The sequence below is a fragment of the Pygocentrus nattereri genome, chromosome 26, assembly GCF_015220715.1.
Source record: "Pygocentrus nattereri isolate fPygNat1 chromosome 26, fPygNat1.pri, whole genome shotgun sequence".
NCBI classification, from domain to species: domain Eukaryota; kingdom Metazoa; phylum Chordata; class Actinopteri; order Characiformes; family Serrasalmidae; genus Pygocentrus; species Pygocentrus nattereri.
Genome location: NC_051236.1, coordinates 16,931,638 through 16,944,416, shown reverse-complemented (window position 1 = coordinate 16,944,416; position 12,779 = coordinate 16,931,638). Strand labels below are relative to the sequence as shown.

Below are 12,779 nucleotides of genomic sequence, written 5' to 3'. Positions count from 1 at the left end.
AGTGTGGCTTATCTGATGACATCTCTTACATCTCCTCAGAAATCCTGAAACCTGAATGACGTATTTGATGTCCCTTGAGGGGAAACAGGGAATGTAATAGAGCTCTGGTCAGCAGCTATATGGTTCACAAGGACATCTAGTGGAAGTCATGGGTAAAGTTAAGTTTCTATGGAGGAGGTCTGGGGGAGTGGGGGGAAGAACATTGACGTTGTTCTTTCAGAGAGAGAGAGAGAGGGAGACAGAGAGAGAGAGAGAAGTGGCTGGGGGTCTGAGAGAGAGAGCAGAAGAGAGGTTTGAGACTTGAGGCTCCTCTTCGAGGACCTCCTCTTCCACTGGCGTTCCTTGCAGAGCTGAGCGGAAAATGCACTATAGCTGTAAGTACTCAAACATCTTTATCAACGCAACACATTCCAAACATCTAAATGTCATTATTTTATATATGTAGTTTCTGTTTCTGTGTATTTTTTCTTTTTCTTTAGCAAAGTGACTGATTAACCTTCACCACTCTAGAGCAAAGAGTTTCTTTCATGTCTTTACAAGTTTACAGAAGTTATTTTCCACTCTGTCTCGCTGCCTGACTCGCTTCTTTGACTCCGTCCAGTCTTGCAGGGCTCGTTGCGTCCGGCCAGCGCGCGCGAGGAGACCGTCCGTGCCGGCTGATTCGCGCGCACCGCGGACGCGCTCACAGTGCTGGGAACGCTCGCCGTGGACGCGGCTTTGGCGCCATGGAGGACGCATCTCTGGAGCAGCAGCCTTTCTGGGCGTTTAACGAGTCCTGGAGGAACTCCAGCCTCTCGAACTCGAGCGCCGCGGCCAACCAGACCGTCAACCCGCTCAAGCGCAACGAGGAGGTGGCCAAAGTGGAGGTGGCCGTGCTCGCGCTCGTGCTGTTCTTCGCTCTGGCCGGCAACCTGTGCGTGCTGCTCGCACTGCGCACCACCAAGCACGGGCCCTCGCGCATGTACTACTTCATGAAGCACCTGAGCATCGCGGACCTGGTCGTGGCCGTGTTCCAGGTGCTGCCCCAGCTCATCTGGGACATCACCTTCCGCTTCTACGGGCCCGACCTGCTCTGCAGGCTCGTGAAGTACCTGCAGATCGTGGGCATGTTCGCGTCCACCTACATGCTCGTGCTGATGTCCGTGGACCGCTGCCTGGCCGTGTGCCAGCCGCTGCGCTCCCTGCGACGGCGCACCGACCGCCTGTACGTGCTGTGCTCGTGGCTGCTCAGCCTGATCTTCAGCATCCCGCAGGTGGGCATCTTCTCGCTGCGCGAGGTGGGCGCGGGCGTCTACGACTGCTGGGGCGACTTCGTGCAGCCGTGGGGCGCCAAGGCGTACATCACGTGGATCAGCCTGACCGTCTACGTGGTGCCCGTGGCCATCCTGAGCGCGTGCTACGGCCTCATCAGCTTCAAGATCTGGCAGAACGTGCGCCTGAAGACGCGGCGCGAGCGCGAGCGCGAGCGGCACGTCAGCAGCGTGGCGCTCATCTCTCGCGCCAAGATCACCACGGTCAAGATGACGTTCGTCATCGTGCTCGCCTACGTCGTGTGCTGGACGCCCTTCTTCGTCGTGCAGATGTGGTCCGCGTGGGACCCGGCGGCGCCCAGGGAGGGTGAGTTATGGCCGGGGTGGGGGGGATTTGACGGGAGGATGGGTTTTTGGTGGGTGCCAAAAAAAAAAAAAAAAAAAAGAGAGAGAGAGAAATAAAATAAGAAGTTTTGACTTTTTGGGTACTTTGGGGTCTACAGTTTACACTCGACAGCACCGTCCAGTTACATTTATTCATTTATTTAGATTTTCCTTCAAAAAGCTCATGACTGAGGTCTTGCACTGCATTAAATCATGCTTGAATTTACATAATTCAATCTGTTGCACATGAATATACTGGGTTAAACTCCCCTCTTGTCACTGGGGTGGTCCCTTTAAGGCTACAGGCTACTTAGTTTACTGCTCTGTTTAAAAACATTTGGTTATGAGAAGATACTAATACCTGCTTTTCTCCTGGGTAAAAAACGTATGTGAGGTACGCATTTAGACTTTAATACCATTGCTGCACATTTGAGGGCACACTTACATTATTTCTATCTTGATAAACATAAGCAATGCCTTTTTCCTGACAGTCTTTATCCTTGCCGGAGGAAATAAGCTGAAACGCAGTGATTGTGTTGCTGTAATTTATTTTACTTATCTGCAACCAACTACATTTCAGTCATGTAGAATACAAACCCAACGTGCAGTGAAAGTGAAGCCGGTAGAAAAAAGTGTTCTGAATAACCCCAAAAAACCACTGTTAAACCACAGCCCAGTCCCACGGCCCACAAATCACTTTTGGTGCATACAGATCACTCTGTGTGATGTGTGCAGGTGCATATAGGTGCCCAGATTACTTTCTTCCGAATCCTTCTGCCCTTTTCATGCACACGACCATGCAGCTTATCTTTAACCTTTACAGTTGTCCTGTTTGCACCCAAACAGCACGTGAATGTAAAGAGATCCAATCTGTTCTCCGTCACACTGTTTTCTTTTCTGTCTTCATAACTGTGGCGTTTTTAGAAAACTGCTTTTCTTCTTTTTAAAATGTATCAGTTTTCCTAGATTGAAGTTCAGTTCAGATGATCAGTTATATATTTTACACTGAAATCAGTCCAGATTCTGCACCAGAGCCAGCAGTTCCATACAGCAGCTGGACGCCCTTGGGAAAACATATTAATATTTAGCAGAAGTGTGGCCATTAAATCATGACTGTCTACAGCATGAGAAATTATTCATGTCCTACAGTATCTTGATCCGTGCAAACAAAGCACAGGACAAAATCGAGTCTACTGCTGATAAGCACTATATTTGCTTGACCCGAGGGAGAGTATTTTGTATTTATAAGCTTATTATAACAAACAGTGCCAGTGTTTTTCAAAGGAAGTTGTTAGAAGCTATTAGAGCTCAGACTGCTGACAAACAAGCAGTAATGTACATCTACCGTGTTGTGTTACTATGTTTGTGTGGCTGGATTTGAATCATAAAATCTAAAATAATCTGTTCCTGCTTGGAAAAATATTGGGAGTTGATGTTCTGAATATTAGCTTTATGCTTTTAGCTTTGAAAACGTTTGAGGACCTTTAAAGTCTCCCATTACGTCACATCATCTCAGAAAAGAAGAAAACAAGATCGAATATTTCTATGTTTAAATTCCTATATATGTTCCAATGTATCTGAAACCAATGTTTTTATTTCTATCGAACAAATATCTTAGTGATAATCACCCTCTAAATAAAATGTATTTTACTCGATATATAACAACATTCTTCATTTACCATTTGCTTGTTGTTAGTTGACTGTGGACTTACAGAGAATAGTTGAATATTAAAATATTATTTTTTCAGACCTCTAATAGACCGCTAATAGATCAGGTGCATCCCATTCATAGAGTGCAATCCTCTGTGATTCTACACACGCAGTGAGAAGAACTGTGTGGTGCTTGATGCAGAGAGTCATCATTCAGCAGTAGGAGAGGGTGGGGTGGTGTTGGTGTGCATGAGACCACTGCCTATTGCATCAAGCACAGCTCCAGAATCTACTGGTGCAGTTCCTTCCCAGAACACACTCACAGCTGCCTTATCCGCTGTCTAAATAAACCAGTTAGAAAGATCAGATAATAAACTGTGAACAACAATTGTCTCAGAGGATTGCAGTACTCTGACTCAGCCACGATGTACATAGTGATCAACTACAAAGCTGAGAACATTGTGGTAATGCACAGATATGGGAATTGTGGGCTGATGACAATATCTGCTATATTCATGAATCTGTCAATGCCGATAAATATTTAGACAGTGTAGACCTTAAAATGGAACTAAATCCACCTGGATTATCATTTTAGGCACATCTAGCATTTATAACATTCATATGATGTTACAAATGCAGCTAAATGTATGAATTACAGACTTTTTTGTTTAGCCCAGTATTACCTAAACGTTCTGCTCCTCCTACAATAAATACATCATCAGATATGTTTGAATATAAGTTTGAATCATCTGTCTGTTTCTGATATTTTTGCTGATACTAATATGATTCTGATATCACACATCCCAAATCATTATGTGACACAATAAAATCACTTTTAGTGCAGCCTATTTAAAATTTGTCATGGTTGTGATGTCACCAAAATGAACATACATATAACCCACACAGCAGTTTTGTCTATCCATTCATGCTGAAGTGATAAGGAGTGTTGTTCCTGCAGACTGTTGCATCAGAGTCATTAAAGCAGAAGATTCAGAGAAAATATTAAACATTTGCTTCCCGACAGCCATTAACAGCACACTGTTTAATTGCAGCCTTCCAAAGAATCAAGATCTCTGAAAACAGATAATAATGATTATTATACGCGGCTGAGAATTCAGTCTCAACTGACATTTATTGAGAAAAATTCAGCCTGGACTGGTTTTTAAATGAGGTACGATGAAGGTTAGCCAATAAGAATGGAGGTCACTTACATATCCATCCATTCATCCATCCCTCCATTTTCTAAGCCACTTCTCCCTCAGGGTTGCGATGGGGTGCTGGAGCCTATCCCAGTGGTCATTGGGTGGAAGGCAGGATACACCCTGGACAGGCCACCAGTCCATTGCAGGCAGGTCACTTACATAGGGATGATGAAATCAGAATCATATTGGTATCAGCAGATATTTGGTAATAAAGAATACCTGCACAGATGTTTAGATTTGACTGATGTTTCAAACAGAAATTTCATTATTTATTTGTACTCTGGATGAGCAGATTATTTAGATGATGCTATATTACTAGGTATCTGCATATTATTAGTTTTACTGCATTTGTAACCCTACAGAAATAAGTATTATATTTCACAGGAACGCTAAACCATGTACAGTCCCAATTTCTACATTTTTGAAATGCCTTGGCATCAGTAGATACATACATGAAAAACATGAGCCCGAGCTTGTTTAATTCTAAGGGATAAACAGAGGTTGGAAAGTGGTCACATATTAACTGCAAATATGTTTGCTATGTAAATCAAAATGCAGGGAAAATCATAAAATTCAAGAAAAATGTAGAATATGGACCAATTTGTTGATGTTTCTTGCATTAAAGGGGAACTTCATTGATTTTTCAAAATTTCTCCATAATTAAATGTTTAAGATCAGGAAACTCATTCAGACTGGTTTGGTGTGAAATGCTCCGTTCTAGACAAACTCAGAGTAAGAATTGTTCACAATTGAGGTGATATTAATCAGATTTTAAGATTTGAAAGCCTTTTAAAAGCTACCTCACAAAGTTATTAGCTGAAATGTTTATGAATACACTGCCAGCTGTCTGCAACATTGTTTTACAGTAGTTGTTCTATAACCTTTTGCCCTAAAATATTTTTTACTGTGTCCATATCGGGGTGGTACATATAGTGCATTCTAATGCATTGTAGTCCCCAATGGAAACCTATTCTTTCAGATTCATGACTGTTTTACCATCAACAGGGTTACATATGAAAAACGTAGAAGACACTTTGTAGATTCACTCATTTTTGGTAGTAAATAAAATGTTTATTTTTGCATTATTGTCATCATGACCCTGGTTCCTATCAACATCACTGTAAGAAAATCCTTATTGTTTCTCTGCAATGATACCATTTCATTGAATGACTCTGAATGACTTTGTTTACATCTTAATGACTGAACTATGCAAAAATTATTCAAAATTGCAGGAATTCCCCTTTAAGACTGTCATCAGAAATCTTCTGAAAGGGAACACTTTCAACTTAATTTATCTAAAATCTCTTCTTGTGGGTGAAAATTGCACCAAAATGTGTTGCCCACTGTATGAATCATTTGAATTTGTGAAGACAATGAGCAGCGCTGGGTTTGGAACAGTGATGAGTATTTCTGAAGGGAGACTCAGGCAGACAGACACAGAAATTGGACAGGTTGTCTGAGAACACATACAAATCTTCAAACCTGGAAAAATTCCCTGTGATAAATGGTCAATCCATAGGCCAGTAAGGCAAGACTTTGGGATTAATGTGTCTGTGTTCTCACGTCAGTTTTGATTCTGTTTTCGTAGAATGTCTCGGCCTAAATTGGTATGATTAACTGCCTCGACAAGAATGGAAATAATGTCCTTTTTCACCCCATTATGTCATAAGTCCCTCATGCACCACATATAATTCAATTCTAAAAGCAGGTTAGTCATTAACTGTAATAGTCCTGTATCACTTAAGAACTACGTGATGTGATTATTGGGCGTTCACTGTGAATTGGAGAGGTTTAGGGCCTTCTCTCCATCACTCTGCATTTAATGGAGATGAAAGCGCAGTTTGATAGCTCTTCCTGTCAGGGGCATACAGCGGACACTTCAAAGAGAGAGAATTAGAGTAGAGAGAGCCAATACGTCCCCTGTGTTGCGATCTGTACCGAACACCTTCACTAAAAGTTCAAGCTGACCTTCTGTTGAGCTTCGTATAAAGAAACCAATTAACTACATTTTGTTGTAACATTTGCTGACATTGCCATGGAAGAATACCGTGTCAGAGATATCCACTACATTTACAAAGCATGAGCTGCTTCATCAGACTAAGACAGTTTCAAAGGTGATATTGCCCAAACCATGACTGATTTTCTAATAAGACTGCACAATATGACTGCAGCACACTGCCCTGCAATTGAATTGCACTGACTGAAATGTGGTCGTTATCTAACTTGGCAATGAATAACCATGTTGATTTTGGCAGTGTCGTGGCAGATTTAGCTTCCACTTCACATCGTCTTGGCTTTATGCTTGGATTTCTATCAGAAGTGGCCAAGTCTTTGTCTGTTCGCTGAAAATAAAATGCTTGACATATTGAAAGAAACCTATTCAATTCAGATTGAGTGACATGAGTCACAGAAAAGAAAAACTCATAAAACTAGATTAAACTTGATTCTTAGAGCCATCAGCCTTTTAAAAGAAAGCATTTCTGAAGTTATGGAAGCAAACTAATCCCTTTGGTCATTCCTATTTATATACATAATCTGTATTTCACTATTCCACTTTCTGTTCCCAGACTTAAAGATACAAATCATAAAATAAGTTCTAGTTTCGTTTGCACCTTGGAATCTCATCATGTTTGCTCTCCTCAGAGTCCCAAAGAAAGGCAAATATATTTTTTATCTTCCTTGACATTAATCAGACTCCAGATGCAGAATAGCTCCTCCTGCTATGCACTGCATGCTGTGAATTCAGAAGAAACGAGAAGTACCTATCCAAAGCAATCCAGCTGATTGAAGCATAATGTGTAGTTTGTAGCTTCTGCCCTCTAGTGGTAAACTCCACTTCCTCAGCTCCTGAAGAATTGCAGCCTTCACTCAGATTTTAAGGGGTTAAGTTAATCTTGACTTGGATATACAGTTCTATGAAAAATCTTTAATTGCTATACAGCCTTTACATTATGTGTAAGTTCTTTAAAACTTTCTTTCTAATGAGGTAAATCTCCCTCCCTTGTAGACCCACGCTATGTATGTACAAAGTATTGCCTAAGAATAACTTTGCATTATCCACTTAATGGCCAATGTATTTTGCCAAAATACTCCCCTTTGATGTAAACTAAGCAGTCTAAATCTTTGGAAAAGCTAGCAACCAGGTGAAAGCTAACCTAGAAAACCTAACTAAACTAGCTTCATTGCTCATCTTTTTTTGTCTGTGTCCATTGTTCATGTCCTCAACCAGCCATGACAGCCTTCCCATAATGCATATCCAGCATTAAAGTGATTTAGAACTTTATCTTCTTGAAGACGTAAAAGCCGGATAATGTTTTTACTGAGCCACAGACACAATGGAGCCCATTTCACTTATTTCTCCTTGCTCAAACTATAGTGCTTAGTTTTGCTTCTGTGCCATAGCAGGCTGGAAATGTTAGACTTAGGCATGTCAATCAAGAGTGCCCATTAGAATATTAGGACCATGCCTAGGCAGTTCTCATATCAGTTCTGATGTTTTACTATATTTCTATCATGTTTTTTGACTAACTATGCTGTCAATATAACAGTCAGCCATCCAGCGAAGCATTTGTGGAACCTAAAGTGCTTCTTCTATGGCATCAATCCAGACAAACCTTTTGAGCACTCTTATTTTTAACAGTGTGAAGACCATGCACACCCTTACAGGACTTCTCTCCCAGGCTGGCTGTTTGATTCTCCTTGAACCCCTGTCTCTCATAAGTCGATTAGCATGTATGTAGGGTTATCGTCTTCATTTTGCCCTGTTTCAGACCGTGGAGCTTATTGTTTCAGAAATGGCAGTTTTCTTCATTTCACATAATGAAAACCATCCATCTTTGCCAAAGCAGAGGGATGACTGTACATTCTGGGCTTCATTTGCTTCTGTTTAGCTGTTGTGTTCATTTAAAATGGTCATCATCTGTGATATAATCATAACTTCAGATATAGGCTTATTTGACTAAGGTTATATTTATAGTATAACATAGCCTAAACGTAATGGAATTTTGTAAGGAATACTATCAATTTTGTTTGACAGTTTTATTAAGGTAAGTTGGAGTTCAGTTAAGGAATAAAATGCAGATATTTTCCAGACACATATAAGCCTGGTTCGAGATGGAAAAAAGCATTTGCAATTGTGATTTAGTCAAAAATGATTGCTTAAAAATGAGGCTTAAACTGTGGCCAGAAAATGCATACATTGTTCTGGTTTGTCACATTCCTGTAGCTGTGCTCCAGAAGTGTTCAAAGTCAGACGGATGGTAAAACATTAATGTTTTGGGTGCTCCTCATCTCTGCACTGCTGTCTGGAAAGCAAAATCAGCTGGCATTCTTACAGCTCTAACACCAATTATGACTTATTTTCAGAAATCTGGTGTCAGGTTGGTGACACTGAATTTCAACAGCCCACACACCAAGTGAAAGGTTTATTGTTTATCTATGTGTTATATGTGTTATATAAATGCTTTTTACATACAGTAAAGAATGTAGTCAATGCGTAAAATGAGCATGATCATCTGGCATATCATACCTAAAATTACATGTAAAGATATGAGCTCATGCTGTAGGTAGTGTCATATTTAAAAACATAAACATCTAAATACAGGTCCTGTCACCTCTAAACAATCACAGTAACTTTAGGCTCATTAACATCTTGATACAGCTTAGTACATCATGGGCAGCACTGGATTCTGTGTTTACTTTAACAAGCTGACTGTCGGAATAAAACTATTCATAATCTCAAAAGACAGATTGGCAGGTTTAAAACATCCAGAAGTATTTCATGTTTAGTTTAATATATTCATTTCAGAAGACGCTTAGACTTTAATATGTTTAGAAAGAAACTTAATTATGTTGATTCTGCTGGCTGCACCTCAGTCTTACTGCTTGAGTATCCAGAGAAAATATACCTTGTCTTAGCAACCTGACATAAAGGGAAAATACAATACAAAGGAAGAAAGAGACTTTAAAAGTGGCTGCATGCTTTAGATTCTTGAGACAAGTTAATTTTTCATGACACACCATGTATGGATATTCTCAGCCGCTGCAGACAGAAAACACGAAAAACACTGGGGCATATTGCTTTTGCTGATTGAAATGGAAGTTTTTTTCCTGGCCTTCCTGCCGGCACTTTCACAGATCAACAGTGTGAAGACTGCTGTTCCAAGGTTCTATAACCCTCATAAATCAAAATGCTGGCAAATGACTGTTAAATAAGCAGGAATAAAATCCTGTAATTTCATGGCCGCTGATTGTCCCCGCTGGTTTAGATTTTGTGCAGTGCTATTATCGCAGCCGAGAAATTGGTCACTTTGGCGCAGAGAGATTCAAAGCAGAACATGAGCCTTTCCCATTGAACTCAAGTATATCTTGGAAAATATCAGTACTGTGGTTCAGCCAGAATTCTCCAGTGCAGAAGCATCATTCAGTGTGCTGTTGAGTTATTATATGTAAAATTTTGGGAATTTGGCTGATTATGTGAATGTTTATGCATACATGTATACACTGTTAAAAAGGAGAGGTCAGCTCAACTTAAAATGATATAGTAACTGATTATTTCTTAGTTGAGTTAGGCTCTCCTAATTTTTTGTTCTGCATCTCAGTTAGGTAAATAAGATATGTTTGTTTTTTAATACTCACTTGTCCCACTGGCCAGGGCTCTTTCTGTCACACAATCCTGCTAGACACTTTTTTGACTCTTGGGTTAATACTTAAGGATGGGAATGGCATCAATGGGGTTCAAACTCACAATCGCCTGTTGGAATGATGGCTTAGTCCACTGCTCCACTCAGGAACACATGAAGAAACTCATGGTCTAACTGTCTAATGAGTTTTTACAAAAATCAATGTCACTGCTAGGATGAGAGTAGTCCACCATCCACAAATATCCAGTGAGTGGCTCTGTGGTCAGGAGCTTACTACTAATGAAGAGCTAGATGAGAGCTATAAAGCAGGTATAGCAAAAGGTATGCCTAACTGTACACCAGCCAGATGGGGCGGTCATTTAGTGTAACTGCAGTTTTGGTGTTTAACAAATGTGTAGTAAAAGTTTGAAATATGAAAATTATCCTTAAATTTGGAGTCACATTATTGTCCAGCTGACCTATGTTTGTCTCTCTTTTCTCAGCCATGCCCTTTATCATCTCCATGCTGTTAGCCAGTCTAAACAGCTGCTGTAACCCCTGGATCTACATGTGCTTCGCAGGACATCTATTTCAAGATCTGAAGCAGAATTTGTTCTGCTGTCCAGCACTTTACCTGAAATCCTCTCAGTGCCGCTGCGATTTGGAGCACAACTCCAGCCGCAAGAGTAACTCCTCCACTTATGTCATCAAGAGCACCAGCAGCCAGCGGAGCATCACCCAGACGTCCACCACATAAGCCCTAATCCAGCCGAAACTGACCGTGATCACACAGAAGGACCAGAAAACATCAGAGAAATAACAGGACAGTGAGGTCACAGAAGGCTGTGGAAACTTGGACAGGAGCCTAATGGGACTCAATCTTTTGGGCACTATTGGAATCAACAGGAGCTCAGGCTCTGTGATCACTGTGATTACCTCCTGGAGATGTTTAGAATGTTCTGTCCTTAAGCAGTAAGCTCCTAGACAGCACAAAAAGACCAGCTTTATGTCTCTGAGTGCTAGAAAAGGGGCAGAGACTGCAATGTTGTAGCAGATGCCACACAACCTTAAATGGAGCCAATAAAATGCCTGGCTCCTAGAACCTGTTTGGGTTTTGGCTGCAAGAACAGAGGCCATCTTAAAAGTCTTAGCTTCTGTTTTTGTGGGTTGTTTCTCGGCAAAAAACATTCTTCTTTTGCCATCACTGGAATTTCATAACATCAATGCCATTAATTCTTTACAAAAAGAAAGAAATCTGAACTCTGCATATCTCTATTTACTTCTTATTTAAGGTCACCTTCAGTGAAGCTGCATATATTTTGTGGATTTACATGCATATCTTTAAGTTGCATGAAGACATGAGCTAAACTCCAGAATTAACTCAGAGACAGATCAGTCTGGGTCAGTGGGCCTGTGTCCTCTGTAGCTTTCTTCCAACTTCTTTTTTAATTGATATCAACAGGCAGTTGTTACTTTGACCCATTAAGAGCTTGGCATTGCTATCCCTTTTCCTGGTCATTATTCATGTCCATTTTCCATTGTCCTCCTGTCAACATTCTTCTTTAAAATTTTCCATTTTCTTAACTTCGATCTGATTCAGAGTTTTGTGCCGTAACACTATATTAGTTGTTTTTAAAATGTGAAATTACAAAGAATGTGTGACTATTTTCCATTTATGATTTTGTACTTGTGAAAGTATGGTACAGAGTAAACTCTGTTGAATTTAAGTAAAAATAATCTAAATGTTACTCTAAAAATAGAAGAAAATCTTGTCTTGTTGCTGCATCTTTTAACAATATTTTAAAGCAAAGAGCTTAGTCTGTTTACATGACCAACAATGAAGAGCCACATCATTTTTACAATGACTTCATGCTGCGAAGAAAAAAATGTCCTACATTTGATAAAATTGATCTTTGCAGTGAAATGAGGGGTGTGGTGTTACCCAGTGAATAGCCATAGCTAGGTTCACGACCTATTGACGAGGGTAACAGGGATGTGCTACCTGAGACAATCTGATGGATGGTACATCTTTCACAGTGTTTGCTCGTTTTTGTGAAGTTTTTGTTTGGGTCTCATTTAAAAGGCTACTGAACTTTTCCTCTGAAAAATAATTATGTCCATTTACAGTTAATATAAGCCAGAACATGACATAATTTATTGAAAATAAAGTGTATGTGCTAAAAAAATGTGACTATGTCTGGATGTTTACAGGTAAATTTGCATGTACCTTCTAAGAAATATAAAAGAGCTTAGTCAGGTTTTCAGGCCCCAACGAATGAAAATTAAGCTGTGCACTCTTTCAGCTCTCCAACCTGAGGATTTCATTAATATGTGAAGGCTGTATCATAATTGCCATTTGCAAGCTAGTTAGGATGGCACTATTATTAGGAGGGTTTTGTGTCAAAAAGGTGCACTGAAGAAGTGACACATGAAATAGACACAAAATGAAATTAAATTTGCATGAATCAAACATGTCCATCATTTCTGCCTGAAGTACATCAACATAATTATTGCCAAATGCATGAAAACTGAAGGAGAAGTTTGTGTTGATGTAATAAGTACTGCTGTATAAAGTAATATTTAAAAATGTGGCCTAGGCAAAAGTAGGCAGCTGCCTAGGGCCACCATGAGCCAAGGGCCTCATTAAAATAAAAATCACAGATACTGTACAT

General features: G+C 40.3%; 1 protein-coding gene across 1 annotated transcript; it reads left to right on the top strand.

Moving 5' to 3' along the window:
* Positions 1-216: 216 nt before the first annotated feature.
* oxtr (oxytocin receptor) lies at positions 217-12,281 on the top strand. Its single transcript, XM_017712651.2, has 3 exons — positions 217-374; positions 602-1,617; positions 10,611-12,281. The coding sequence occupies exons 2-3, from the start codon at positions 726-728 to the stop codon at positions 10,862-10,864; spliced, it is 1,146 nt and encodes a 381-aa protein (XP_017568140.1). The 5' UTR covers positions 217-374; positions 602-725; the 3' UTR covers positions 10,865-12,281.
* The last annotated feature ends 498 nt before the right edge of the window (positions 12,282-12,779 follow it).